This window comes from Phaethon aethereus (assembly GCF_964289735.1).
Source record: "Phaethon aethereus genome assembly, chromosome: 15".
Lineage (NCBI taxonomy): Eukaryota > Metazoa > Chordata > Aves > Phaethontiformes > Phaethontidae > Phaethon > Phaethon aethereus.
The window spans coordinates 16,478,586-16,503,280 of NC_138591.1; the positions used below are offsets into that span (position 1 = coordinate 16,478,586).

Genomic DNA, 24,695 nt, shown 5'->3' on the forward strand with positions numbered 1-24,695 from the left:
CTGAAACATGCCACACCAGGAACAAGGCTCCTCACCTCCAGGCCCATAAGGGGGGAGAAAGCGTCCACACTCTCCCCGCGGCGTCACCACTCGGCTGCCGCGTGCGGCTGCTCCAGGGCTGCTCCTTGCCCCTCACCTGCACGAGGCCGGGAGATGCCGTTGTTGCGGCTCAAGGCTCCCAGCAGCGGGCAGGCAGGGACTGGCAGCCTCTCTGCCGGTACCCAGGGAACACGCAACCTGCAGCCCATCTGCCAGGAATCGGGGCTCACGAGCAAGCTTCTCTTTTTCTCCCTCTCCCCTGCCCAAGATTTTCTGATTGCAGCAAGCGCGGCAGCCCTCCGGCCACAAAGGCTGCATTTTACATCCTGTTACTTAAAAAGTTCACAAAAACAAGACCAACAACATCTAGAGACGCAGAATAAACACACAGGGGTTTACAGGGATGAGCCTCCCACCAGCACCAGCCTGGTCTGCAGTTTGGTGACCCCCTGCCCGACCCACATGCCCTATTCCAGGCACCTTCTGGAGCAGAAGCATTATACCAATCCCAAAGTGAAGACATTTTAGCACAAATACAGAGCACATCCTCGACAGGTAGCGAAGGAGACGTACTCTTTTTTGAAAAATGGCCAAGAATGGAAATTGGCTGCTCTTACTAAAACTGTCCACCCACTTTTCAACCTGAGAACCAACACACACAGCTCAAGAACACAGAGATGCTCAGACATACAGGCAGCCTCTTGCTTCTCGATGTACTCGAGACACTCAAGAGGATGAAGGCTCAGCTGGCCCCAGAACAGGAGGAGATCTCCAGCACAGCCCTGTAGCATCCCCTTTACAGTTACGGGCGCATTTGTCCAGCCCCTCCTCGCCTCTCGCCCACAAGTGCTCAGTCTTAGTCTCCCTCAGCCATCAGCCAAGAAACTACAGACCCGTGTTTCCTTTTGTCACTAAGATCACTTTCATTTCCATTAAACAAGCATGTAAGAAAGGGAAGAAGCTCTGCTGGGGACATTTTTATTGTATTGCCACAATCCCACGTCAAGTCTCCCGCGAGCTAAGCGGCTCCAGCCTCTCTTTGTTTCTCTGCCAAAGCTGTCCTGCCTTCCCGCTTCAATCTGTACGATTATACGGCATCCTAGGCCAGAGGACCATCTGAGGGAGAGAAGCAGCTGCCCTACGCCGAAAGGCAACCCCAACACTACGGTGACACCCCAGCCACCACTGCCAGGTCGGTGCTGCTGCCAGGGGCACCCGTGGTCCAGGCAGCCACAGGTTTGGAGCTCCGGCAAGGTACTCACTCTCCTCTTTTGCCAAGGAAAACACCACATAGCGCCTCATCGCCAGCTGGGACCTGAGCCATCCGCACTGCGAAGGGACACGGTGACAATAAATCATTTTATTATTACAGCGCTGCTGTAGTGGGAGGGCTCAGGTATTTCTCCAAAGCTACCAGCAAAACCCCTTTCCTAACTGACCTGCAGCCACGAGATCTGGTTAATCCCTATTTTAACACCCTTCAGACCTGCAAAGTTCCCCACGTGGTCTTTAAACACAACCCCTGCTGTAAATACAAGGGATCCTGTTGTACCAGCTGGGAAGATTATTTTTATTTTCACACCAGAACAGCTGCAAGAGTGCAGATGACTCCTTCCAGCTGCCCTGCCCCTCTCCCACAGCACCACACTAGGCGCTTCCAGCCTAACGAACCCTGCATTTCCCTCTAATTAGCCCGCTGTTCCGACTTGCCCAGGAATAGGGCAGCACAGAATCGTGCTCAGCGAGATGTCCCTTCTAATGGCTGCCAAAGGCTGACAACGCTCCTCCTCCTGTAAGCTCAGGTCTCCAGCAAACTCTGCACAGGAAATTCGAGGACTTCGCTCAGAGGCAGCCCCTCTCCCACGGAAGAGCCCCGTGGACCCGGCCTGACATCCCGCCCAGACCGCGGCCCTCACCCAGCACGGCCTGCCCAGCCACAGCTTCGCTCTGCAACGGGCGCCGAGCGCCTCAGCCAGAGCCGCAGCGTGCTTCAGTTAACCGTGCCGCGTGCGGACGAGAGGCTGTTAGGCAGACACCCCGACTGCCAGCCTCTGGGTACGCCAGAGAGAAGTTTCTCTTAAATTAATTACCCAGAACTAATTTGCAAGAAGGAACGGGCCTCCCTGCGTTTGCAAGACGGCCCACCCTGGCCTTGCTTTTTGCCAGCGTAGCTCCCTACGTGCTGCACGACGTCCACCACCACGCCAGCGTCCGATGCTCTTCTGTTTGAGCCCGAGCTCTTGGTTGGGGCGGCAGCAGCAGCGTGCCGGGCAACGGGCTCCCGCGCAGAACGATCGTCAACTCAGGCGCTCGGCTGTGCCCGCGGCTCAGGGGCGGGCAGGATCTGGCGCCGCAGAGCTGCGGCAGGGTCCTGGCTGGGTACCGGCATCGCTGGGCGCCGGCACCTCACCGTGGGCGCCGGCCGTGGCGGCGCTGCCCCGCGGGAGCCGGGCAGTGAGTCAGGCCCCACGCTCAGATTTTCCCCCCACGAGTGACCCGAGGGCCCCGTGCCTCGGGCGCGGCTTCTTCCTGGCTTCTCCCCGCACTGGGTCCTGCCAGGTTCTGCTTTCCTCGGCTTGGGGGAGCCCGGAGGGGCCCCGGCCCGCCCCCGGGGCTGCTGAGGGAGCAGCGCCCCAGCGCCCTGCGGGTCTCAACCGGCAGCCGCGCCCAGCCCCGGAGCAACCAGCACGGTTAAACGGACGCGACGCCAACCCCCAGTCCCAGTCCCCCTCCGGCGGCCTCTCGGCGCAGGAAAGCCCAGGACGGAGCAGACCCCCTCCGCCGGTGCCCGTGCCCACCTGCCGGGCGCCGACCGCCGCCCCGGGGCCGGTGCCGTTGAGCAGCGGGGTGGTCTCGCCCGCGCGCTCGTCGTCGTCGTCGTCGCGGTCGCGGCCGGACCAGGACACCTTCTTGGCGACGTTGGCCATGCGGGGCGGCGGCGGCAGCGCACACCTCCGCCGGCCCCTGCCTTACCGGCCGGTCATGTGACCGCCGGGCCACCGCCCTCACGTGAGCGCTACGGCGGCCGGCGGGGGCTGCGCTGCCCCGTGGTACCATGGGAGTTGTAGTCCCGCCCCGAGGCCCCCCGCGCCCATTCCCCGGAGAAGGGGCCAGAGCCCGTCCCCGGGCAGTCCTGCAGCCGCCTTCCAGGGCCGAGCCTGGCGTGGGGCCTGACGCGGGCGTGACAGCGGTGACGGCAGCCCGGGAGGCTGCAGGGCCACTGCAAGGCCTTGCCCCACGCAGGGCCCGAGCAGACCCTCGCACTGTCAGCCATGGCCGTGGCTGGGCAACGAGGCCCCGCTGCCCCCAGGGAACACGGAGCTCGGGGAGCAGCCAGAGCCAGCGCTGCTGCCACTCTCCAGCAGAGAGTTTCACAGGGCAGCCGTTTGGGAGCGGTTTGTGTGCTTCACCTGATCCCCCCAGGAGCAGCACAGCTCGGCCCAAAGCTCAGCACGATCCAAGGAGCCCCTCCGGCAAGGGAGCCAGGCACACGGGACAGACGGCACCTGCTCCAGCACCTCTGGCTCACTCGTGGTCACGGGCTTTTCCGTGCTACGACTTCCCCCCGGGTCTGACTCAGTGGCAGATGCCAGCGGTGGCAAGGGGACAAGCAGGGATCACTCACGCGTGACCCAGCCTGGGGCTCCATGCTGCCTGCACGGAGCAGCTGCTGGCCAGCTGTAAGTGGCACCGAGCATTACAGTAAAGAGTAAGACCAGAAATAAATGAGCTTCCTCTCTGCCCAGAGCATTTTAATAGGAACGATGAGGCTGTACATCCTCTGGAGGCAGGAGCTGATGACCTCCTAGCTTTGGGAGAGGCCCCAGGACTGGGTCCCAGCTCTGCCATACTGGCTGACAAAACCCCTTTTCTTTTTCCCCATCTCCGGTGGTCCTGGTCCTGCGACACCTTCTCCGCCCGGTGTCTCAAGACTGCAGGAGGATGCAGCTCATGCTGACATAGGGACCATGAGCCAGCTGTGACTGCCGGGAGCCAGCACCGTTCTTGCTGCTAGGCTCATCACAGACAGTGACAGAGGCATGGACACGCCACCCTCCGCACCCCACCCTGCAGGGAGGCATCGGCCAGCGTGAGGAGGGGGCCATGAGGCAGCCCCTGGCCGGTTGCCATGCTGGCTACCTCCCCAGGCAGGAGAGCCCGGCTCCAGAGAGCAAAACCAGCCAGGTGACCCACAAAAGTTTCTTTGGTGCTGAAGTCCTTGCCAGCGCAGTCCTGCTCCCGGCCCAGCACCAGCGAGCCACCAGCACGAATTTCATAGCCCTGCTGGAAGCCGGAGCCAGCGGCCAGCAGCCGCCTGTCCATGTAGAAGCGGTACTGGCCCTGGCCGGAGGACCAGGTGAGACAGAAGTGGTGCCACTTGCCATCCAGAAGCCACGTCACCGGGAACTCCCGAAAATCCCTGTCCCCCATGACGAAGCGTGCGGAGCCAGGGAGGTCCCCACTGCGGCCACACACAGCCAGTTCGTTGCCACTGTCCTCAGTGGTGTAGGAGAGGAGAGCACCGAGGCGGGGGGCTGGAGTGGCCAGCCAGGCACAGAGCGACAGCGCCCGAAGCCCCTGGCGTGGCCCCAGCCCCAGGATGGCCACGCGCTCGGCAGAGGTGTTGGGGAAGAGCAGGATGGCACCAGCACGGCAGGCTGGGGAGGTAGGCGCTGGGGCAGGGGCCCCGTACCTACCCTCTCCTGGCTGCTGGGCAGCCGGCAGCTGCTGCTGGTGGACTGTGGTCATGGTGGGAAGCACTGGTGCCACGGCTTGGGATCCTGGTGCTCTGTTGCGAGGGGGTTCCTCAGCGTCCCTGGGCGCTCCACCGGGCCCGGCATTGGGCAGCAGCCAGTGCCCTTCCTCCTGCTGGTGTTGCTGCCACCGCTTCGCCTTTGGGTGCCGAGGGCTGGGGGAGCTGGGTGCCACCCATCTCTGTGGCTCCTGCTCCAGCTGGCTGCCCCAGCTCCGGGCAGCGTCTGGCAGGCCATGCGGCTTGATGCCAACCTCCACTGGTGCACCCAGTGGGTGGGTGAGCGTGTGGTGTGGCAGGCTCAGGGCACCCACTGTCCCCTCCAGCCGCTTCAGCCGACGGTGCAGCCGCTGGCCGGCAGTGGCCAAGCGGGCCAGTTTGGCGCCCAGGGCAGCCTGGGCAGCAGCAGCTGCCTCCACCTGCTCTGCCAGTGCCTGGAAGCGTCTGTCGATGTTGTAGGAGATGTTGTAGTTCCCTGCGATGCTCTGGAGATGGCTCAGTGTCACCTCTTGGAGCCGGCGAAACTGCAAGGGAACAGGGTGAGGTGGTGTGAACCCACATCCCCACACTGGGCCCCTGCGGCATCGCCAACCCCTGGCCCACCCCAAAACACTGAGTGCCCCCCTGGGCTGTGCCCCTTCCCTGCCCCAGGCACCCACCTGCTCCTCCAGCCGCCGCAGCCGCAGGAGCGGGGGTCCAGGGCGGCCCACGGGCCTCGGCGCCTGGGTCAGGCCACCCCACAGGGCAGCAGCAAGGAACAGGCAGAGGGGCAGCGCCGTCCCTGCCATGCTGCTGCCGGATGCTTTCTGTCTGCGCGGCAGGGACAGCCCTGGCCCCTGCGGTGCCCCTCAGGGGCGGCCTCCACCATGATGAGATCTGCAGCCGCGCTGGCCATCCCAGCAGCCGCCAGCACCAGGGCTCCCAGCCCCATGGCCCCGGGCCAGGCACTCTGTGGGGGTGGTTGGCCCTGGCCCAGGAGCTCCCCGGGGCTCACGCAGGCAGGGGCCAGGCAGGGCGAGCTGAGCCGCAGGCAGGGGGAGGTATGGGGGGTGTCCACAGGTGTGTGGGGCAGCTCCTGGAGGACAACGGTGTGGAGAGTCTCCGGCTAACACACTGGATGCAGGGGCAGGCAGGGCAGGCGGTGCAGGCAGGGCAGACAGGGCAGGCGGTGCAGGCAGGGCAGGCAGGGCAGACAGGGCAGGCGGTGCAGGCAGTCTGGGGCTCGCAGGCTGCCACGGGGCGGCAGCACGCGCGCGCCGCAGGGCCGACCGTAGGCGAGGCTTCAGGGAGAGGGGCGGGGCTTAGGCCTGCCGCTGGGGCCGTGTGCTGCCAGGCGGGGCGGTGACGCGGGGCCGAAGCCCCGCCCCGTACCCTTGACCCAGGGGCAGAAGATGGCGGCGGTTCCGGCCCTCGCTCGCCGGATCGGCCGGTCAGGTGCGCCCGGCCCCGCAGGCGGGGCGGCCCCGCGTCCCCCCACCCTCCGCCGACAGTGGGGGAGTCCCTACGGCCCCTCCCCGTGTCCCCGCACCGTGGTCAGGGTGCCTCATGCCCTCCCTCCGTGGGTCAGGGTGTCCTCCGTGCCCCCTGCCGTGGGCCAGAGTGTCCCCACGTCCTCTCTCGGTGGGTCAGGATGTCCCCGTGCCCCCGCGCTGTCCGTGCAGAGCAGTTTTGGGGAGCATACCCCACACCCGTGGGGCTGCGTCCTGCCCGGCTCTACCTGCTTCTGTCCCCGCAGGTGTGCTCCCTCTCTGCCGCCAGCCGCCGGCGTGGGGCAGAGCTGCCCGGCAGCCCCCCGGCCTCCCGCTCGCCCCGTGTCGTGCCTTCAGCAACAACAAGATCCTGGTGGAGCTGGACAAGAGCTCAGGTACGGTGGGTGGCACCACTGCGGTGTCACCTGTGTCCCGTGGGGTGCAGGCAGGGGGGTATCTCCCGTGCCTCCCCCATGGCACATGTGGCGCTGGGCATGGAAAGCCACCAAGGCTTGTTCCATGTTCCAGCTTCAGCTGCTTAGGACCCTTGGAGAGAAGTGTTGCGGGACAGGAGTCTCACCAGCCGTGGGCACTTCAGGTGGCTGGGTGCCGCTTGGGTGCCACAGGCAAAGCGGAGCTGTCACCATGGGCAGACCTCATGCCTCATCCCCTCTGCAGGGTCCTGGCTTTGGGGACCTGGTAGAGTGGCAGGAGCTCCTTCAGGGAGCAGCTCTTGGGGATTTCTGTGTCCTGGCTGCCAGGAACAGCTGTCTCGGTGCCACATCCCCACATTGAAGAAAGGGTGCCTCTTCCTGAGGCTTCCCAGGGCCTGCCTGTGGCTGCCGGGCCCCTGCGTGCTTCCTTGTGCGGTCCCCAGCCTGGGAATGGTTGCAGCACACAGACTAAGCGCTCGGTGAGGACCTTTTGGGGTAGGGTAGTGCTATTTGGGAGGGGACAAGGGCTCAGAGCCCTTTCTGCAGTGCTGGCCAGGGTGGTGGTGCTGCCAGCTGGCTCAGAAAGGTGTGTGAGCTCCTGGGCATGGGTTGTTTGTATGATAGAAGCTGGAGGCTCAACCTTACCTAGTGAGCCCAGAGAGAAGGGAACTGTCAGGCAGTGTGACCCCGGAGGTGGCTGGTCTTTGGGACACACGAAGTGGCCACCACATGTGTGCTGGTTCATGCTCCAGCTTCACCGCTGGCTGAGCGAGCCCCGGGTTGTGTGCAGGTTTGGGCAAAGGTAGGGCCCTGTCTTGGTTCTGCCGCTCTGGGGGCTTTTTTGAAGAGCCAGGAGTAGAAAGACACGGTCTGGGGTAAGCGGGGAAACAGGGAGGTGGGTGAAGCTCCCTTGGGCAAGGCAGCGTGTGCCGCTGTGGATTCTGATGTCTCTCTGTTTCCCATGGCACAGGTGTTGCCACAATGAAGTTCAAGAGCCCCCCAGTCAACAGCCTCAGCCTGGACTTCCTCACCGAGTTTTGCATAAGCTTGGAGAAGCTGGAGAACGACCGGGCCTGCCGGGGCGTGATCTTCACATCCGTATGTGTTGTCCTGAGCTCAGGGTGCAAGCTGCGGGGCAATTTGGCAGGCACAGGTGCTGTTCCCTTGCTCATGTTTGGTCTCTTGGCTCCCTTGTCACTGGCATGGGATGGCCAGGAGGCAGCTTTGATCATCTCTGGGAGGAGGGGATGGGGGTTCTTTGGAAGGGCTGTGCTCTCTTCCCTGCCCTTTTCTAGCAGAAGAAGAATAACAACCAAGTATTGTCATTTGTCATTAAAGTCAACGCTACTTATCTGCAAACCTGACACATCCCTTGAGATCTCGTGAACTGCCTGGAGGGAGCTGCTAGGGGAAGCCAGTGTTTATTCTCAGATGTGACGTGGGTATGAGGTGGTGCCTGAGAATGGGACAGAGACCCTGATAATGAGAAATCCTTGCTGCAAGAAAAGAGTCCCAGCCCTGCAGGCCATAATGGTGGGATAGACCAGGCTGTTGGCGCACAGGGGAGGTTGTTTCAGAACCCCAAAAGACCCTGATTTATGTCATATTTAATTATCGCTTTCCCTTTCCTCAGGCTGCCAGGCCGAGTGCGTTAGAGGGCTAAAGGGTCATCCCTGAGCAGTGACTCTCCGTGATGTTTGCACTTTCCTGATTCCAGGCCATCCCTAAAATATTCTCATCCGGCCTGGACATCACCGAGATGTGCGGGAAGAGCACGGAGCACTATGCTGAGTTCTGGAGAGCTGTGCAGGAGATGTGGCTCCGGCTGTACGGCTCGAACATGGTGACAGTCGCTGCAGTCAACGTACGTCCTTTAGATCTGCCTTCCTAGTCACCTCGCCACGGTCCATCACTTGCTGTGGCTTGTTTGCACCGCGTGGGCAGAGGCAGCCAAGAAATCAGGCTTGTCAGTGTGGAAACAAATACAGGGAGGTATTTGTTGGGATATCTGGGCAAAGCATGTGTCTGTCGGTTCGGTGCGTTGGGGTGCGGGAAGGTATGGGAGCGTGGGATGTTGCAGGCTCCATGTAGGCTGCAGACACTGCTGGGGTATTGCAGCATTTCAGCTGCGGTGGAGAGCTTGCACGGCACTCGTGTCCTGCCGACACGAGTTTTGTGCCAGTGTTTTGTGCAGCAAGAGCCATACCCTGCCCCAAGAGCTCGGCTGGGAGCTTGTCTCCAGGAGGAGGACTGCAAGGCCAGTGCTAAAGCCCAGAGGGGCATGAATGGCAGACGAGTGCTGGAGGAGCCGAGCGGCTGGCGTAGGAGTCCAAAGGATGCCTGTCACGTGCCCACCAGCTGCTTTCTCACTGATGAGACTCGTAGGAGCTGCCCACGGTCACTTACTTGGCTGTCGCACTGCTTCAGCAGAGGGGAGGAGATGGGAGGCCATGCTTGTCGTCGCCCTGCGGGCAGCGATGCTTTGGACTCAGAATCACAGAATCACTAGGTTGGAAAGGACCTTCAAGATCATCAAGTCCAACCATTAATCCAGCGCCACCATGTCCCCTAAACCATGTCCTGAAGTGCCACATCCACACATTTTTTAAACACTTCCAGAGATGGCGATTCCACCACCTCCCTGGGCAGCCTGTTCCAATGCTTGACCACTCTCTCGGTGAAGAAATTTTTCCTAATATCCAATCTAAACCTCCCCTGGCGCAACTTGAGGCCATTTCCTCTTGTCCTATCGCTAGTTACTTGGGAGAAGAGACCAACACCCTCGTCGCCACAACCCCATTTCAGGTAGTTGTAGAGAGCGATAAGGTCTCCCCTCAGCCTCCTCTTCTCCAGACTGAACAACCCCAATTCCCTCAGCTGCTCCTCATCAGACTTGTGCTCCAGACCCCTCACCAGCTTTGTTGCCCTTCTCTGGACACGCTCCAGCACCTCAACATCCTTCTTGTAGTGAGGGGCCCAACACTGAACACAGGATTCGAGGTACGGCCTCACCAGTGCTGAGTACAGGGGCACGATCACTTCCCTGCTCCTGCTGGCCACGCTATTTCTGATACAGGCCAGCATGCTGTTGGCCTTCTTGGCCACCTGGGCACACTGCCGGCTCATGTTCAGCTGGCTATCAACCAGCACCCCCAGGTCCCTTTCCGCCGGGCTGCTCTCTAGCCAGTCCTCCCCAAGCCTGTAGCATTGCATGGGGTTGTTGTGGCCAAAGTGCAGGACCCTTCACTTGGCCTTATTAAAGATCATACAGCTGACCTCTGCCCATCGATCCAGCCTGTCCAAATCCCTCTGCAGAGCCCTCCTACCCTCCAGCAGATCAACACTCGCACCCAACTTGGTGTCATCTGCAAACTTACTGAGGGAGCACTTGATCCCCTCATCCGGATCATCTATAAAGATATTGAACAAGACCGGCCCCAGAACCGAGCCCTGGGGAACACCGCTTGTGACCGGCCGCCAGCCGGATTTAACACCGTTCAGCACAACTCTCTGGGCTCGGCCATCCAGCCAGTTCCTCACCCAGCGAAGAGTAAACCTGTCTAAGCCACGAGCTGCCAGTTTCTGCAGGAGAATGCTGTGGGAGACGCTGTGAAAGGCTTTACTAAAGTCCAGGTAGACAACGTCCACTGCCTTTCCCTCATCCACTAGGCGGGTCACCTGGTCATAGAAGGAGATCAGGTTGGTCAAGCAGGACCTGTCTTTCATGAACCCATGCTGGCTGGACCTGATCCCTTGGTTGTCCTGCAGATGCAGGACAATCTGGTTTGTCATAAACCCTTTTTTTGCTGAGTTTTGCTCCTCCAGCCGTGATTCTTGGCCAGCAGGGAAGTGCTGCATGAATCTCGGTGCCTGTAGATATGCTGCCACCTGCTTGGTGTCTCGTTTTCATTTTTCAGTGCAGTGCCACTTAGGCAGCTGACGGTTCTGTGTCTGTAGACTGTCTTTGAAGGCACCTGAGCAGCTTCCCACAGGCATCCTGTGCAAGGCTAAGCAAGCACCAAGTCGTGGCAAAGACGGTCTCAAGTGGAAGTTTTATACACAGAAGGTGTTACACAGCCCCTGGACAGAACTGTTTCTGTGGCATCTAGGGTTACAAACTCAAGTACGGTTAAAAACTCCTGTAGGGTTACAAGAAAATGCCATAGCAAATCTCTGCGGCAGGGTTTGCAACCTGGGTAACACAGATCAATTAACTAGATTTCCAGGCTGGAAAATGCAAGAAAAAAAAGCATTGGAAAATGAAAGGATAAACTCTGGTAAAGGTATCAGAAGTCTTCTTTAGTGGCTGGTTTGGATCAGGTGGTCAGAGACTTGGGGGGATATCTGTCCTCGGAAGCTCTGTCACCCTTGTGTCTTCCCTGCTCTGGAGGATGCAGTGAGGCTGAGGGTGCAGGGATGTTTGTAACCAGCACACGAGGGCTGACCTAGGCTCGCTCTGTCCTTCTCTTTGTCAGGGGTCCAGCCCAGCGGGAGGCTGTCTTGTTGCCTTGTCGTGTGACTACAGGATCATGGCGGAAAACCCCAAATTCAGCATCGGCCTGAACGAAGCCCAGCTGGGCATTGTGGCTCCCTTCTGGTAGGGCAGTGCCTCCCACTTGTAGTGTCATGTGTAGGTCTCTAAAAAGAATTAATCTTCAAGGAGTTTATTAATCAGTTTAGCTGGCTGCTGAGATGATGTTTTATGTGTCAGTGATCAGGTAGTTGCAGCTGCAGGACACAGCACTTCATTTCTTTGTCCTATTCTGCAGGTATCTGACAAGCTTTCAGGCTGCACAATGTCCTCATGTCCTTCACCAGTGAGGACCTCAGTTCTGAGTCTGCAGTCAACTCCGAAACTAGTGCTGGGAGATCTCCCTGGTCAGGCTCAGTCTGGGAATATGCTTTTCTGCAGGCACAGGCTGTGTACCTGCAAAATCCCATAGCTGTGGAGATCCCTGGAAGTGTAGGGGCACTAATATACTAAGGCATGGAGCCTTGGTTGCCCTGAGAACGTGTAACTATACTGTTGGAAAGGAGCTTTCACATCACAGCGAGTGGGCACAGCTGGGACTTGTGCACTGAGGCTGATAGAGCAGCTCCCGTGGAGAGGAGGGTGAACTCTGTCAGGGCAGTACCGAAAATGGCTCTGCTCGCCTGACTTTACATAGCGTGGCTGAGCCCGCAGCTGCTGTTCAGAGACCTGTGGGACCAAATGTGCTCTTAGCTCCGATGTCTGGGTGCGGCTGCCGCTGGGTGTCTCTTTCCCTGACTGTGGCTTGTTCTCCCAATCTCTTCTAGGTTTAAGGACACATTTGTGAACGTTGTGGGACACCGAATTGCTGAACGCTCCCTCCAGCTGGGTTCCCTCCACGCTGCACCCGAGGCCCACAAGTTTGGCCTTGTGGATGAGCTGGTGCCAGAGGAGAAGCTCCAGGAGAAGGCTGTGGCTGTTATGGCACAGTGGCTGGCCCTTCCCGGTAAGGGTGGCACCTCCGGCAGAGGAAGGGGGGATCTGATCTGGGTGGGAAGGACAGGTACTGGGGCTGGTACCTGGGAGTGACGTAACAGTTTCCATTTAAAGGGAAGGTGTGAATGGCTGGGAGGTAGGAAAGCTCAGCACAGCGGTCCAGGCAGCCTTGGGCTAACAGAGATGTGCTTGCCTATGCCCCTGCATGGAGGACATCATGCTGGGTGTGCAGGGCACGTGGCTCCAGCTCGGCTTGCCCTGCCAGTCCTGCTGAGTCAGTCCAGAGGTGCCTGACCTCCAGATATGAACTGAATCTCTGTCTGTCAGTGGAGGTGTTACCCCAGGAAAGCTGCCATGGAGTTGAGGGAACAGGCTGGGCGAGAGTGCCTGGGTGGCTGCCAGTCCACCTTTGTGGTCTGGATCAACTCATGTCACTCTGCTGAGCTGAGGATGGCAATGGGGGCGTGAGGACAGACACCAAACGCAGAGGTCACGTGCGAATTTGGGCTGCTCCAGCTCTCTGCCGGCCAGGGCTAGACCTGAGCTACCCCTTTCCTTGCCACCTCCTGAGTGCTGCAGGGAGGTGCACTACGTATCAGCCTTGAGCTGCTCTTTTTGTAGAAACCTGAATGAAACTGGGTAGAACTGGATGGGTCCCAGGGCTGTCACTTTGTGTCCCAGCTTGGAAAAGGGTCCCTAAAGAGCTCTCTCCCCTGCTGTCCTGGCGTCAGAGTGAAATCTCAGCCCCCAAGAGTAGGGAGCATGTCTCAGCTGTGCTCTCTCCTGACTTCCAGGAGGCACCATGCAGATCATTCCCCAGAGCCAGGGGAAGTCTTCCGGGTGTCTGTAGCTCAGAGGTGCTGGAGCAATTCGGGGTTCCCGGTGTGTGGAGGCGTTGGTCATCATATTGCTGCCACTGTTGCAGCACACAGAGAGCACGTATGCAACATCCATGCAACAGATGTGCAGCCGCATCATTGCACGTGGCTCTGTGTGTGTGTGAGCAGATGTGTGCTCGAGGCTTTGGTCAGCTCCGGCAGCATCCACGTATCCGTACTGAACTGGCCCCGAGCCTGCCAGCGGGATGAGCTCGAGGGGACGGTGCCGCTGGCTTTTGTACGGCATGGTTGGCATGAGCAGACTGTTTTGTCAGAGGTCAAAAGGGTTGGGTTGAGGGAGCTTAGAGCCAGAGGCGTTTCAAATAGCAGAGGATTTTGTTCAGTTACAGCCATCCTGAGCCCAGTGGTGGTGTATTGGGGTGGGGGCTGGAGGGTGCAAAGAAAAGGAGGTGCACAACTTTTTGTCATCTGTCCCAGTAGATCAGGGGTTTCCCCACTGAGCGGTACAGACCATAATTTATTGTATGAGAATTTATCCAGTTCAGCTTCCAGCCGGTGGGATTTTCTTACACCTTTCCCCGCTGGTTTAAAGAGCCCTTTGGTGTGCCGTACCTCCCCCTTGGAGGGACCTGCACATGCTGGCGTGGCCGAGAACTGGTCGGAGGTGAGGACCGTGCATGTTCCCCATCCTTGCTCTCCTCTCCGCAGACCATGCCCGTCAGCTCACCAAGTCCATGATGAGGAAGGTGGTGTTGGACCGCCTCGTAGCTCACCGGGAGGAAGACATTCAGAACTTCATCAGCTTCATCTCAAAAGAGTCCATCCAGAAGTCACTTCGCATGTACATGGAGATGCTGAAGAAAAAGAAGAGCTGAGGAGCCAGCCATCCGGGGCCCGGTCCCAGGAGCTTGAGTGACCCTCGAAACGCTGCAGTAGCTGTAGACTTTCACAGTGAAGCCATCTGCAGTGTCAGCAGTTGGTGATGTGCTGCCTGCTCCCGTGGCCGCCCCAACCGCCCCTTCCCCGTAGTCCCCATAGAGTGCCTGACACCACCACTGCCTTTCCTGAGAGCGGGGAGAGCTGCCTGCTCAGCTCCCCCAAGGAACGGACAGGGAGAGGGTCTTGATGCTGCTGTGGCCCGAGCCCACTGGTCCTTGGATATCCTCCCTCCTGTCCAACAGGTAATTGTGAAATGAGATTTGTCAATAAAGTCTTTGATGAGGTAGGAGATGGATGCTTCATCCCCCAGCCTGTCTGCGATCACCGCTTCCAGTGACGGGGCAGCAGGCTGGTGGCCTGTCCCCGAGCTCTGGTTTGTGGTGGGCTGGGAGGGCTCCGCCATGAGCCATGTGGGCTGGGGGGGGCCTGGGCACGGCCGGCAGCTGGCTGCGACCCTTCTCCAGACCGGGACCCAGAGCAGCCCATGCCCAGGGCTCATTGGATGGGGCTGCGGGGAGCACCTTCACGGGGGCTTGTGGTGGGAGCTGGAGCTGGAGCCGGATCATGGTCTGTGGCCGCTGGAGGAGCTCAAGCCATCAGCTTCACCTCGACTGGGTAGTGGTCGCTGACTGCCAGGGCCTGGAGGAGGGCGAGAGATGGGCAGGTGTAATGCAAGGGTTCGGCGAACCCCTCACCCCTCACAGTGCTGATGGGGCTGGCAGGGCAGCTCTGATCACCCTGCCAGAACCTTCCGCCTGCTGGAGGGGAATGCGATGTCCCCAACCCCGAGACGCTCAACACACAAGGCTCGGTTTTGGCACCTCTCATGGAGAGATGCCCAGCTGTGGCCTGGGGCGGGCACTGGCAGGGGGACACCTGCCCTCGAAGACCCCCGTGTCTCGCTCAGGAGCTGTGTGCCAGCTATGGGTGGTTGAAGACTGGCTTTGATTGCCCCACGCCATGGAGTCTGCCCATGCCTGCCCATGAAAGGCCACGAAAAACCCTGCGTGTCTCATCTCTTCTTGTGTTCTTGCCATCTATCACAGGCAATAACCCCAATTCCAGGCAATTTCCACCCATGGGTCTTGTCACCCCGACTCCCCGTTAGGCTGTGGGTTGCCGTGACCCGGGAGGGGTGCGTGCCAGCAGGCAGGCGCTGGGCAGGAGCACACGTGCCGCGGCCAGAGCTGGCTCAGGCTGCTGCTGGAGCTGCTTCAGCTCCGTCTTTGAGCCGGTAGGTACGTGGCTGCACCAGGCTGCCTCACCCCCAACAGACGTCAGCAGTCCCGCAAACAGCTCCGCTTTGGTGCCCGTTTGAGCCCCAGGTTTGCGAGCCCGGCTCACCTCCTCCTGCTCCAGCTGGAAAGCGTGCTGGAAATTGTAGATCGCAGCTGAATTTGGCACAATGCTTCTCTTCAGCTTGGCGCCGCACACCACGATCCTGCCAGGGAGACGCAGGCGGTGGTGGGTCCCGCTCCTGCCCTTGTGCTCGGCTGCTCGTGGTGCGGGACGGGCAGGGCGGCCCCGGGGTGCCAGGGAGGGGGACGGCGGTGCCGTGGCAGCGCTTACCTGTCGTAGGCGCAGTCTGACCTCCCCACGGTAGTGTCGGCGCTGTCGGGGAGCAGCCACTTGAAGATGTCACTGGTGCGCAGGCGGATGGCAGACCAGTCGTTCGGCTGGACGTAGGCACAGTCGGCGTTGAAGTCACCCAGGAACATGATGTTCTGTGACGGGAAGATGGGGGGACTCATGGCAGCTGCGGCATGGGGCTGCCCCAACACCAGCCCTCCCATGGGGGTCAGCCTAGGGAATCCCCCCGTGGCCCGGGACGGGGCAGCAGCAGGGTCCCCCTCCCACCACCCTTGCACCAGCCGCCCTCGCCTCGGAGCGGGGACCCAGCGTGGGTCGAACGGTCCCTGGGGCTCAGTGCTCACGCTCGGTACCACCCCCGGTGCCGGCGGCACTCACGTCAGTCCCCCACTTGCTGACGATGGCCAGGTAGACGTCGTAGAGCGCGTCGATCTCAGTGACAGCGTCATGCGGGGCCGAGTGCAGCGGCACCAGCACAAACTCCTCCGCCTCTGCCAGGGGAGAGGGACGTCAGCCCCACGGCCACCCCATGCCACCCCCCAGGGCCGCTCATCCCCACTGCTTACTGGTGCGGGGTGCTGAGACCCTCAGGATGAATGGCTCCCGGCTGAAGATGTCCTGGGGGTCCTCATATTGGTAGGTGTCCACCACGGACACGACGTCTGTCCTGTGGGACCAAGGGGATGGTGACCCTGGGGCTTGGCATGGCCCCTGTGTCCCCCCCACGATGTCAGTGGCCCTGTGGTGCCCCAGGACGGGTGGCAGCACCCCAGGGCCTGTTACCTGTAGATGAAGAGGTACATCTCCTTGTAGTTGTCCCGTCCCAGGGGGCCGCTGATCTCGTAGTCGTATGGGGACGTGGACACGCTGCGGAGATGCAAAGGCAGGACGGTGACATGGGGTGTAGTGGCCCCAAGCCACCCCGCCATCCCCACCATCCCGGGGTGACTCCTTAGGCACGGCCGGCCACAGGCAGGACGCGGGGCGGCTCCTGCCACCCCTTTCTCTGCAGGGACGCTCCCCACCTTCATTTGCAGCAAAGCTAAATTAGGTTAATGAGCAGCCTGGGGCCCGGCAGAGCCTGGCATCACCCTCCCTGCCCCGGCTGCTTTGTGGCCGTGCCCGCGGGGACACCGAAGGGGCGAGGACGTGGGCTGGGCGTACCTGCTCAGGAGCACTCGCCGCCTTTCGGCAGGGCAGCGGCAGCCTCTGCCCGGCCCCAGCCTGGCCCTGGCCAGTGCCCTCGCCCAAAACAGCGCCAGCACCCAGCCGGCGGAGGGGCTGCCGCCCTGCCGTGGCCAGGTTTAGCCCATCCTAGAAGCCCCTTTTCCTCCCGGGGTGCCTGAGGCACTGGCTTCAGAGCATCGTGTGCCGCCGGGTCCATCCCGGGGACCCCCTGCCGCTCACAGGGTCCTGGGGCGCGGGTGGCTGCCTGCGCCCGTCCCCTTTATCCCCCATCTCGCCTCTGCCCTGTCCTGTTGGATTTTGGAGACGGAGCTTGCCAGAGCTGTACGTCCTGACCCCGCTTGTACCTGTTGAGCTGCTCCATGAGCTGGGTGACGGCGCTGAGGTCGGCGTCGCGCACCTCCTGTACCAGCGCCACGTCGTAGCGGCGCAGGATCTGCGGGGCCAAGAGAGATGGCGACGGTGAGAGGGAGCCTGCTGCTGGCTCGGGGCCGCCCCCTCCTCTCCCACCCGCCTCCCGGCTGGGCATCGCAATGCGGCGCTGGGTGCAGCACCACGGGGACCCGCATATCCCCCGGCGTCGGGGCGGATGTCCCCACGGAAGGCTCAGAATTGCAGGGTGTGCCTGACGTCCCACCTCGGTCCCCACCAAGCTGCCATCCACCCAGGGCATCCCTGGCACTGGGATGCCATCCCATCCACGGCCGCGTCCCCACGCGTCGCTGGCACAGGAGCCCAGTTTTGGCTCTGCCCCAGCGCAGAGCCCATCCCCGGCTGCACTCACGCGGACGATGATGCCCGCCACTTCCTTGTTGGACATCTTGCTGTCCCCGAACGCCTGGATGTTGAAGGCGCCGACGCGCAGCGTGGCCGTGGCCGGGCACGGGAGAGCCACGGCCAGCAGGCACAGTGCCAGCACCACGGTCCTCATCCTGCTGGGAGAGATGCTGAGCCGCAGGGATTACAGCGATGGGAGCCAAACTTGGAGAACTGCTTTGGGTTTGGGACAGAGCAAAAAAAAATCCATGTAGGTCCATCCTAAGTCCTGCCATGCAACAGCGTGCCGCAGCGAGCACCGCCCGGCGCAGCCCGCGGAGCCGGCACGGGCTGTCTGCCGGCTGACCGGTCCCAGGGGAAGCTAAACCCCATTCCTGCCGTCGTGAATCCACCTGGCAGCACCTCTGCCAGACCTGGGATCACCCAGCTCCACTCCCTGCCGGGACGTCTCCATCGCCCACCAGCCCCAGCCGCCGCTGCCAGCACCCTGGGCTGCTTTACGTCCTTAAACTTGATCACGAGCGACTCCTCATCCCAGCTCATCCCAGCTCATCCCAGCCAGTCCCTCCTGGCTTGCGGCTGAAGGTGCCGAGCCCGGATCCGTCCTTACCGTGCGGAGCGTGCAGCACCTCTGCCCTCCCCGCAGCAGGACGGGCGGCTTTATTCCCGGTGGAGGTGCCGGCAAAGCAGGATGAGGTGGACACCCCCGTGGGGGTTTTGGCGCAGCTCTGGGCTCCTTCCTACATTGGGAGACCAAAACCCCACGGGGCGGCGGGGTGGGGCTGGCATATCCGCCCCTGCGCTGACACAGCGAAGGGCGGCCGGGGATGCGCAGCGGTGCCAGGGCGTCCCGGTGGGCTTGGGTGGGCGCGCGGCACTCGGGGTGCTGCGGCTGGGGTGGCCCCCCGGGTCATGACGTGGGGCACGGCGGCCAGGCAGGCAGCGAAGGGCAATGGCTTTAACGTGGGTGATTCAGACGGTGTAATTAGAGGGGAGAGGAGGAAATGGCGGGGTGTCTGGGTCAGGCAGGCTGAGCACCGCCAGCCTCGGCAAGCCTCAGGACAGCCCCACTTGTGAACCGGAGCAGCCCCAGTTGTAACCTAAAGCAGCCCCACTGGTGACCCAAATCAGCCCCAGTGGGGCTGGTGGCACCGGGGGAGCCCTGGGGCACGGTGCCGACCCCATCCCACAGCCGGGGCTGAGCCCGGGCACCCCGACACATGGTGTCACCCCGGCCCATGGTTGTCACCCCGGCACATGGCGGCACCCCGGCCGAGGGAGCGGGCGGCTCTGCCGGGGTGCCAGCAGCGGGGCGGGCGGGGAGGCTATGGTTGCTCATGTCAGGGCTTGCCAGGCTCTCGTGTGCGCCACCAGGCTTTGCATCCTCGCACCGAGTCACGGGATGAGTCTGGTGTCCCTCGGCGCCGTGCCGGCACCGAAACCCCCCTGGGAGGCACCGAACCCCCCGGGAACTGACTCACGTCCTCCGCCTCCCCCCACCCTCCCCGTCAGCACCCCGTCAGCCGCCCCGCAGCCAGGCAGGCTCCAGCAGGATGCGGCCCCCAAGCTGGCAGAAGAGCATCCTGCAACCCGGCAAGGGGGACGGATCCTTCCCGGAGCCCCCCAGACTCTTCCCGGTGTCTCTGCTTCTGCCGCCGGCAGCTCGGAGAGGAGCAGCGCTTGCCGCCCCGCAGCACTGCGGCTCTCGGTGGCAGGAGGGGACCCCCGGCCCCGGGGGACCCCCTGGCTCCAGCTCCAGTGGGGCTGCCCCTCGCAGGGGGATGGGGGGGTCAGGCTGGGGGGGGCTGAAGGGACCCTCCCTCCAGAGCTGCAGGGCTGGAAAAAGCTCATTTTTTAATGGAAGCAGAGAGCGTCCCGCTCCCGCCAGACCCCGAGGAGCGGCTCCTTGCAGAGTCGGGGGGCAGCTCGGCTGGCGCTGGTGGTGCAAGGACTGCACAAAGACGCGGGGGCGTGCCGGGGCGTCCCGGTAGCCACCGGCACGGGGACGGGCTCAGCGGTCTTTCAGGGTCACCTCCACCGGGAAATGGTCGCTGACGGCCAAAGCCTGTGTGCGGGGGGAAAGCAAGAGGCGTCTGAGCTCGGCTGGACCCGCCACCGCTGTCGTGGCTGGCTGGGACACAAACGCTCCACTCCGCTCCCGAAATTTAGACCAGACCCTGAAATGCTCAGGCTGGGGGGTTGCACGGGGGTAGGGGTTGGGGCTGAGCCACCCTCGGGTGCACGCTGGGAGACAGGGAGCCCACCCGCACTCCCGGGAGGCGTGGTGAATTGGATCCTGGGGCCGGTGGGCTTGCGTGCCCCGGCCCCTCACTCACATCCTTGCTCTGGAGGCGGAAAGTTGCCTGGAAGTTGTTGATGGTGGCGGAGCCGACCTCGACGTCTTGGCGCAGCGCGGTGCCGCAGGCGACGATGCTGCCGGGGCATCACGGGGGCGTTAGCGCCCGCTGATCCCCCCCACGCCAGCGCCTGCGCCGCCACCGCAGCACCCACCGGTCGTAGGCGCAGTCGGTGGTGGCAGCGACGGTGGTGTCGGCGCTGTCGGGGATGAGCCACTCGCAAGGGTCAAAGGAGCGCAGGCGGATGGACGGCCACTGGGCGCTGGTCACGTAGGAGCAGTCGGCGTTGAAGTCGCCCAGGAGGAGGATGTTCTGCGGGGCAGCACGCTGTGTCCCTGCCCGCAGAGCTTACGGGGCAGCAAGGGCTCCCTAAAATCTTCCCGGACCCCCCCTGGGTCTCCCCAGCACAGGAGGACAAGCCCCAGTAATGGCAGCGGAGCCACCCAGCAGCTCCCTGCCTGGACGTTGCTGGGGTGGCACCCGCTCCGGTGGGTACGAGAGGTCTCCCGTGGGATGCGTCCACCCCAGGACTGCCGCCAGGATGCGCGGTGGCCGCGCCAGCCCGCCCGGCTGTCCCAGGGAGGAGCCGAGCTCCCTGCCGCCGCTTACGTTAGTCGCCCACTTGTTGACGACGTCCATGTAGACGTCGTAGAGCGCGTCGATCTCCTCCGGTGCGCTGCTGGGCTCGGCGTGCAGAGGCACCATCACGAAATCCTTCACCTCTGCCGGACAGGCGGCCGTCAGCCCCCGGCTCGGGTGCAGCACCCGGGAAGGGAGCGGGAACCCCAGGGGACCACCCCGGGCCAAGCCCCGGCTACCGGCTGGGATAAGCTGCCAAAGGGAAGGGGTGTGTTGGCTTTTTGTGGTCTGCCTGTCCTCCAGGCTGGAATTTCCAGCAGGGAGCTATGTCCCTCCATGTGTGGTTTGGGGTTTGCTGCTTGTTTCCCGTCAGTTTTTCCAAGCCACTGAGGTTTTGGGAAGGAGATGGAGGTGGGAAGAGAGATGGAAGAGTGTGTGTGCCCTGGGGAGTTTCTTGGGAGGTGGAGGTGAATGGCACGAGGTAGGGGATGGTGCAAGGGGGGAGATGGGAAGCAACGGGAGATGGCACCTGATGGGGGATGGTGCCTGATGGAAGATGGCATGTGATGGGAGATGACACCTGATGGGAGATGGAACCTGATGGGAGATGGCACGTGATGGGAGATGGCACGTGATGGGAGATGGCACCTGATGGAAGATGGTTCGTGATGGGAGATGGCACGCAACTGGGGGAAGCAGATGGTGGGATATGGCACAAGATGGGAGGTAGCAGCCGATGGGATGTGGGACACAGTGGGAAACAGCTGGAGATGTGAGATGGCACGCGACTGGAGAGAGTGCACGGTGCGAGATGGCGGGCAATGGGAGGAGAAGGGAGATGGCAGGAGGTGGCACATGGTGCGAAAGAGTAGGCAGTTCTGGCCATGCTGGGCAGGTACCCAGGACCCGTGGGCAGCCATGGGTGAGAGAAGGCCCCACAGCAGTGAAAGACCCTGGTGAAGCCCCTGAGCTGGGCTCCAGGGTGCAACCCCCCTCGCCTGGCAGGCGCCACTCAGGGCTCAGCCCTGCACGGAGAGGACCCCATGCCAGGTCTGGGCAGCCCCCAACGCCAACTGTGCTCACGCGTGGTGGGCGAGGAGAACCTCACAATGAAGGGCTCCCTGCTGAAGGTATCATTCCCGCAGGGCTCGCAGCCGTCGTCGTAGTAGTAGCTTCCCACCACAGAGACTACGTCCGATCTGAGGGAGGAGAGCGGGGCAGCCCCCAGCACCGCTCCTGCCACAGCCAGGGCCCCCAAAGGTACCCACTGCCCTTTGGGGACCACTGGGGAGGACAGCGGGTGACACGAGGGACGCCGGACCCTGGCGGCATCCCTTACCTGTAGATGAAGAGGTACTGCTCCTTGTACCTGTTCCGACCTAGGGGCATGCTGACCAAAAAGCTGTATGGGTGCGGGGATGCCCTAGGAGCGAGAGTGGAGAGGGTGAGAGGCGGCTCCTGGTGCCCCCCCAGCACCCGTCGGGCTCTGGGGATCTGCCCCCGCATCTCATCCGCAGGTACCCCCTGCCCTGTGCCATCAGGGGTACCTGTTGAGCTGGTCCATGAGCTTGTTCACGGCACTCAGGTCACTGTCCCGGACCTCCTGCACCACCGTGATGTCGTACCCCGACAGGATCTGGGGGGACAAGCGCAGAGTTGCTTGACCCTGGCTGGGAGCCGCTCGTGGGGGTGGCTGGGCTGTGAAGGCTCCCAGGCTGGCAGCAGCGGCCCCAGAGCCAGGGAGGGAGCTCCTCTGCTGGTGTCCTCTGGCTTGGAAAAGCCCCCTGACACCCGTCTGTCTGCCACCCCCCATCCCAGCAGCCCCTCTCACAGGCCACTCTGAGCGAGGAGCCCGGGCAGCACCAAGCATCACCCATCCTTGGCTGGGGACCGGCAAGAGCGGAGATGGCCCAAGGTTGGAGATGGTGATGGGGGAAGAGCAGATGGGTGGATGGATGGAGGTGTAGATGGATGGAGTCATGGATGGATGGATGGATGTGTGGATGGAGGCACATATGAATGGAGGGAGGGAAGAAGGAAGGGAGGGACAGACAGATGGATGAGGAGGTGTGGACAGGTGGATTGATGAATGAGTGGATGCACAGATGGACACACAGATGGATGGAAGCCTGCAGAAAGCTGGTGTCCAACTGCCCCAAGCTGGCTGCATCCTAGAGCCCAGAGAGTGGCCAGGACTGCTCCTCTCCCCCCAGCACTCACAGAGACGATGATATCTGCGATAGTCTGGTTGGACATCTTGCTGTCCCCAAACACCTTGATGTTGAAGGCGCTGATCTTCAGTGTGGTGGCCACATGAAGCAGGAGAGCTGCAACCAGCAGTGACAGCACCAGCTTCGAGGATGCCATCCTGCGTGCAGAGGAGCAGGGATGGGCTCAGCCCCGCTCACTGGGAGGGGAATTTGGCACAGACGACAAGGGTGGTCAGGGTATTCCCACTGGCTGTACTGGTTTCACTGGGAGGTGTCCGTTTTCCAGTGAACCACCAGGGTCCAGGGATGGTGCACCCTCTTCCAGCCATCTGGCTCCTGCCTCACGCAGGGCCTCATCCTGCCCGTCCCTCCTGGAGGGAGGCCAGACCGCCCGCGAGGCTGGAATGGATAATTCACTGGCAAAGGAGCAAATGCCATTTCATGGTGACGCAGAGCAGTCACTTCCTCATCCACCGTGCTCAGCCTGGACACCTCTCCCAGCCCTGGGCGGGTGGCAGTGGCTGGGGACACCAAGGTCCCTTGGCTTGTGCCTCTCTCACCCCTCCCTCCTTGCCAAAGACCCAAAAGACCCCAGAGCAGCTATGCTGGGACAGAGCAAGGGATGCATCCCCCCCGGAACACCCCTCTCCACCTCCTTCCCTGCCTGGAGCATCCTCACCCGGGGTATCGTGCCCCCCCTGCCCCCCAGCACAGCCCCTGCCCCATCCTCACCCAGGCTGGTGTCTCCCGGGACCCCCTGCAGAGGCAGCATGGCAGCTCCCACCCACGGGGAAAAGCATTTGGGAAGTATTTCCTGTGGTGCTCAGCTCCCCGGGGTAATATTTCACCAGCGGATGGGATCTGAGCCCTGCCCAAGCCCGGGAGCCCCGACTGAGATGGGCTGAGCGGAGGGGCAAACACCCCAGCTTTCGGCACGCCTGAAGCCCGACCTGGGGAGGGGCTTGCTGCCCCCAGACTCCCTTTTTGCTTTGGGGCAGCTGGTCTGGTTAGATCCTCACCTTTCCCTGCTTGCATCCTGGCTACGGCTGCGAACGCTACCATCTATAACGCCGCAGTCCCTTGCATTTGGTAACGTGGTGCTTTGGTAACACCACGATTTGGTCGTGTTCCGATTTGGTCATGCCACAAACTGCCCAAAGCCCTGTAAATCCTCCCTGTTCCCGGGGGATGCAGCAGCCTCTGCAGCCTCCCAAGCAGAGGCACCCATAGAGGACCGTATCCATCCCGGGCGATGCTCGCGAGCTGTGCCCAGGCTCAGCCCCGGCAGAGCGTCTTGGCAAAATTAAGCTGAGCTGGAGAAGGCGACGTGGGAGAGGGGAGCTGCTGGGGTGCGGGAGGAGAGGGGAGCGGGACGTACCTTTGGTGTCGTCCGAGGTCTCTGGAAGGGGAAGGAGCCGCACCTGCATTTATGGGGAGGGACTCGCTCACCTTGCCAAGTGGTCGCCCAGCCAAAGAGCGCGCAAGGCCGCAGGCTCCATATGGCATTTTTCAGGGAAATAAAGGTCTGCTCAGTGAAAAAAACAACCCTTTGAGCCAGTGCCAACACCTCCTGCCACACATAAGGCTGAAAAAGTGCCTGAATCCATAATAACGCCGACAAGAGATCTGCCAGGTGTAAGTGAATCCCAGAGATCACTCGTGGGGAACAGCAGCTCCCCAATACGGGGTGTGGGCAGCTCTCACTCATCACCAGCTGTAATTTCTCTTAAAAAGTGTTTATTTCACCAGCACCAACTGTTCCCGTCCGGCACCCCACGTCTCCAACAAGCCGGTTTCAGGTGAGCGTGCCGGGGCCAGCGGGATCCCAACGCTGGAGGCTGAGCACAAGCTGGTACATCCCGGCACGGCCCCACCAGCTCTGGTCTTCAGGTGTGGAGCCAAGCTGGGAATCCCATAAAACTCCCAAAAACAGGTCACTGCCACAGCACCTGTCCCCAGACCCTCCCAGGAAGTCACCCGGGGCAGGCCCCATCCCCGGGGGAGCCCGTGTGGTGCCCGGGGGTGGCAGCCCCCACCCCACACGCTCCTGCGGCTCG

The 24,695-nt window shown here is 62.0% G+C and overlaps 5 protein-coding genes across 5 annotated transcripts in view; 1 reads left to right on the forward strand and 4 right to left on the reverse strand.

Annotated features, from left to right (window-relative positions):
• Positions 1 to 2,966, reverse strand: part of CLCN7 (chloride voltage-gated channel 7) — a gene marked incomplete at both ends in the record, with an annotated part of 16,913 nt that extends 13,947 nt beyond the window's left edge. The window contains one exon of the mRNA XM_082006592.1: positions 2,838 to 2,966. Within this exon, the coding sequence (XP_081862718.1) occupies positions 2,838 to 2,966 (129 nt within the window). The remainder of the gene's footprint in view (positions 1 to 2,837) is intronic.
• A 1,093-nt stretch (positions 2,967 to 4,059) lies between these two features.
• PTX4 (pentraxin 4) lies at positions 4,060 to 5,580 on the reverse strand (the record flags this gene model as incomplete). The annotated part of the gene is made up of 2 exons (XM_082006612.1): positions 4,060 to 5,316; positions 5,452 to 5,580. 2 exons carry the CDS (start codon positions 5,578 to 5,580, stop codon positions 4,060 to 4,062), a joined length of 1,386 nt encoding a protein of 461 aa, XP_081862738.1.
• Positions 5,581 to 6,183: 603 nt separating this feature from the next.
• Positions 6,184 to 14,003, forward strand: ECI1 (enoyl-CoA delta isomerase 1; the record flags this gene model as incomplete). Its single annotated transcript, XM_082006665.1, has 7 exons — positions 6,184 to 6,226; positions 6,528 to 6,656; positions 7,666 to 7,793; positions 8,413 to 8,559; positions 11,171 to 11,292; positions 11,994 to 12,172; positions 13,710 to 14,003. 7 exons carry the CDS (start codon positions 6,184 to 6,186, stop codon positions 13,874 to 13,876), a joined length of 915 nt encoding a protein of 304 aa, XP_081862791.1. The 3' UTR covers positions 13,877 to 14,003.
• A 525-nt stretch (positions 14,004 to 14,528) lies between these two features.
• On the reverse strand, positions 14,529 to 17,646 carry LOC309410310 (deoxyribonuclease-1-like 2; the record flags this gene model as incomplete). The annotated part of the gene is made up of 8 exons (XM_082006686.1): positions 14,529 to 14,579; positions 15,285 to 15,381; positions 15,510 to 15,664; positions 15,909 to 16,021; positions 16,097 to 16,197; positions 16,314 to 16,397; positions 17,063 to 17,151; positions 17,500 to 17,646. 8 exons carry the CDS (start codon positions 17,644 to 17,646, stop codon positions 14,529 to 14,531), a joined length of 837 nt encoding a protein of 278 aa, XP_081862812.1.
• Positions 17,647 to 19,503: 1,857 nt separating this feature from the next.
• Positions 19,504 to 22,795, reverse strand: LOC309410449 (deoxyribonuclease-1-like; the record flags this gene model as incomplete). Its single annotated transcript, XM_082006837.1, has 8 exons — positions 19,504 to 19,557; positions 19,829 to 19,925; positions 20,004 to 20,161; positions 20,459 to 20,571; positions 21,512 to 21,627; positions 21,768 to 21,851; positions 21,976 to 22,064; positions 22,649 to 22,795. The coding sequence occupies 8 exons, from the start codon at positions 22,793 to 22,795 to the stop codon at positions 19,504 to 19,506; spliced, it is 858 nt and encodes a 285-aa protein (XP_081862963.1).
• Positions 22,796 to 24,695: the final 1,900 nt, after the last annotated feature.